Genomic DNA, 2,855 nt, shown 5'->3' with positions numbered 1-2,855 from the left:
ATATGATGCATAGAGAGATCGAGATGTATGTGGATGACATCGTCATCAAGTCCCGAATGGGTGAGGATCACCTCGATCATTTGAGAAAATTCTTCGGCAGACTCCGCAAGTACAATTTGAAGTTGAATCCTGCAAAATGCGCATTTGGAGTGCATGCCAGAAAATTACTAGGATTCATAGTCAGTCGTCGTGGCATTGAGTTGGATCCCACAAAGATCAAAGCAATTCAAGAACTCCCACCGCCAAGAACAAAGAAAGAGGTCATGAGCTTCTTAGGAAGGTTGAATTACATTGGACGCTTCATCGCTCAGTCCACAGTAATTGTAGAACCAATTCTCAAACTCCTCAAGAAAGATGCTCTAACTAAATGGACAGAGGACTGTCAAAAAGCCTTTGACACAATCAAAAGATACCTGTCAAATCCACCCGTTTTGGTCCCACCAAGGCTGGAAAGCCCTTTACTGTTGTACATGTCAGTATCAGAGAATGCTTTAGGGTGCATGTTGGCACAAAATGACAAAACAGGCAAGAAAGAGATAGCCATCTATTACATCAGTAAGAAGTTCACACCCTGTGAATTCAGATATTCCTTAGTGGAAAAGACGTGTTGTGCTCTGACATGGGTGTCTCAGAAATTAAGACATTATATGACTGCATACACAACTCATTTGATTTCAAGAATGGACCCCCTGAGGTACATCTTTCGCCAACCTATGACGATAGGGAAGCTAGCCAAATGGCAGATGCTATTGAGTGAGTTTGACATCCATATATGTTGCACAGAAAGCAGTTAAAGGGCAAGCATTAGTAGACTTGCTAGCAGAAAGTCCAGTGGACGATAACCCCGTACCTTTGTGGACTTACTTCCCAGATGAAGAAGTAATGACAATTGAGGGCGAATAAAATGAAGATGAATTAGGCTGGAAAGTATACTTTAATAGAGCAATCAACTTTAAAGGATCAGGAATCGGGGTCGTTTTGGTTTCAGACTCAGGCCAATATTATCCAGTGGCCGCCAAGTTGAACTTCAGTTGCACCAACAACATGGCTGAATATGAGGCATGTATCTTGGGTCTACGTTTAGCCCTTAACATGGATGTGAGAGATCTTCAGGTAATTGGCGACTCGGATATATTAATTCATCAGGTTCGAGGAGAATAGGCCACCAAAAATGAGAAGATCATACCGTATGTTGGACTTGTGCAAAGATTGGCAGATCGGTTCCAAGAGGTCAAGTTCAAACACATACCAAGAACCCAGAATGAATTTACTGATGCATTACCAACAATAGCATCCATGATTCAGCATCCTGATAGTAGGTATATTGATCCAGTCAAAGTTAAAATCAGAGATCAACCGGCTCCGTGCTTTGTACAGCGACCGATGGAAAACCTTAGTATGTTGACATTAAAATGTACTTGGATAAAGGAGAATATCCTGAAAGAATCACCATCAATCAGAAGAAGACTATCAGGAAGTTGGCAAATGGTTTATCCTCAAAAAGAATGTTCTGTATAAAAGAACCCCGGATTTGGGATTGCTTAGATGCGTTGACTCCATCGAAGCTACAAGATTGATTGAAGAAGTGCATGCTGGAACCTATGGGCCTCACATGAATGGGTTCGTACTAGTAAAGAAAATCTTAAGAACAGGTTATTACTGGATGACCATGAAGAACGATTATAGCAAATTCGTCCAGAAATGCCAGAGGTGTCAAATTCACGGAGACTTGATAAAGGTCCCTCCAATAGAACTGAATGCTATGACGTCGCCTTTTCCATTCGTCGTTTGGGGCATGGATGTCATAGGACCAATTGAACTATCTGCGTCAAACAAACACCGCTTCATTTTGGTCACCATAGAATGCTTTACCAAGTAGGTGGAAGCAGCATCTTACGCATCAGTAACAAAGAAGGTAGTAGCGAATTTTGTGCGAAACAACATCATATGCCGATTCGGCATTCCAAAATCGATCATAACAGATAATAGAGCTAATCTGAATAGCCACTTGATGAAAGAAATGTGCGCGCAATTTCGAATCACTCACCGGAATTCGACCGCATACCGGCTGCAAATGAATGGAGCTGTGGAAGCCACCAACAAAAACATCAAGAAGATCCTAAGAAAGATGATTGATAACTACAAACACTGGCATAAGCAATTGCCTTATGCATTACTGGGCTATCGTACTACTGCCAGAACTTTAACTGGGGCCACCCCGTACCAATTGGTGTACGGCACTGAAGCAGTAATACCAGCCGAAGTAGAAATCCCTTTACTTCGAATCTTACAAGAGGCTGAATTGGACGATGCGGAATGGATCCGCAAGAGGTATGAACAACTAGCTTTGATGGATGAAAAGCGAATGATTGCTGTTTGCCATGGTTAATTGTACCAACAGAGAATGGCGCGAGCTTTCAACAAGCATGTGAGAACCAGGGTTTTTCAAATTGGGAAATTGGTGCTCAAACGAATATTCCCAAATAAAAAAAAATACAAAGGAAAGTGTGCATCAAACTGCCAAGGGCCCTATATGGTGCGAAAGGTACTATCAGGAGGAGTAGTGGTACTTGCTGAAATGGATGGTCAGGAGTGGCAAAGAGCAATAAATTCAGATGCCATCAAGAGATACTACGTGTGAATAAGAAGACGATTACGAAGATTCAGAGTTCTTATAGTTTATGTTGCTTTAATTACATTTCCTTTGCTTGTGAATTTGCATTTTTCTTAGAAAAAACAAATCCAAAATATGTACGAACTACGCGAGGACCTGATCCCCTATACTTATAAGGGGATACGTAGGCGCTTTTCCAAGCTCGGTCACTTTAACCCAAAAAATTCAAAATTATGTATTT

At 41.4% G+C, this 2,855-nt stretch overlaps 1 protein-coding gene across 1 annotated transcript; it reads left to right on the top strand.

Moving 5' to 3' along the window:
- The first annotated feature begins 1,044 nt into the window (after window positions 1–1,044).
- Window positions 1,045–2,389, top strand: LOC132041545 (uncharacterized). The gene is made up of 2 exons (XM_059432252.1): window positions 1,045–1,113; window positions 1,880–2,389. The coding sequence occupies exons 1-2, from the start codon at window positions 1,045–1,047 to the stop codon at window positions 2,387–2,389; spliced, it is 579 nt and encodes a 192-aa protein (XP_059288235.1).
- Window positions 2,390–2,855: the final 466 nt, after the last annotated feature.

This window comes from Lycium ferocissimum, unplaced genomic scaffold (genome assembly GCF_029784015.1).
Source record: "Lycium ferocissimum isolate CSIRO_LF1 unplaced genomic scaffold, AGI_CSIRO_Lferr_CH_V1 ctg10621, whole genome shotgun sequence".
Classification (NCBI taxonomy): Eukaryota; Viridiplantae; Streptophyta; class Magnoliopsida; order Solanales; family Solanaceae; genus Lycium; species Lycium ferocissimum.
Note: the sequence above shows the minus strand (reverse complement) of the source record. Positions and strands in the feature narration are given on the sequence as shown.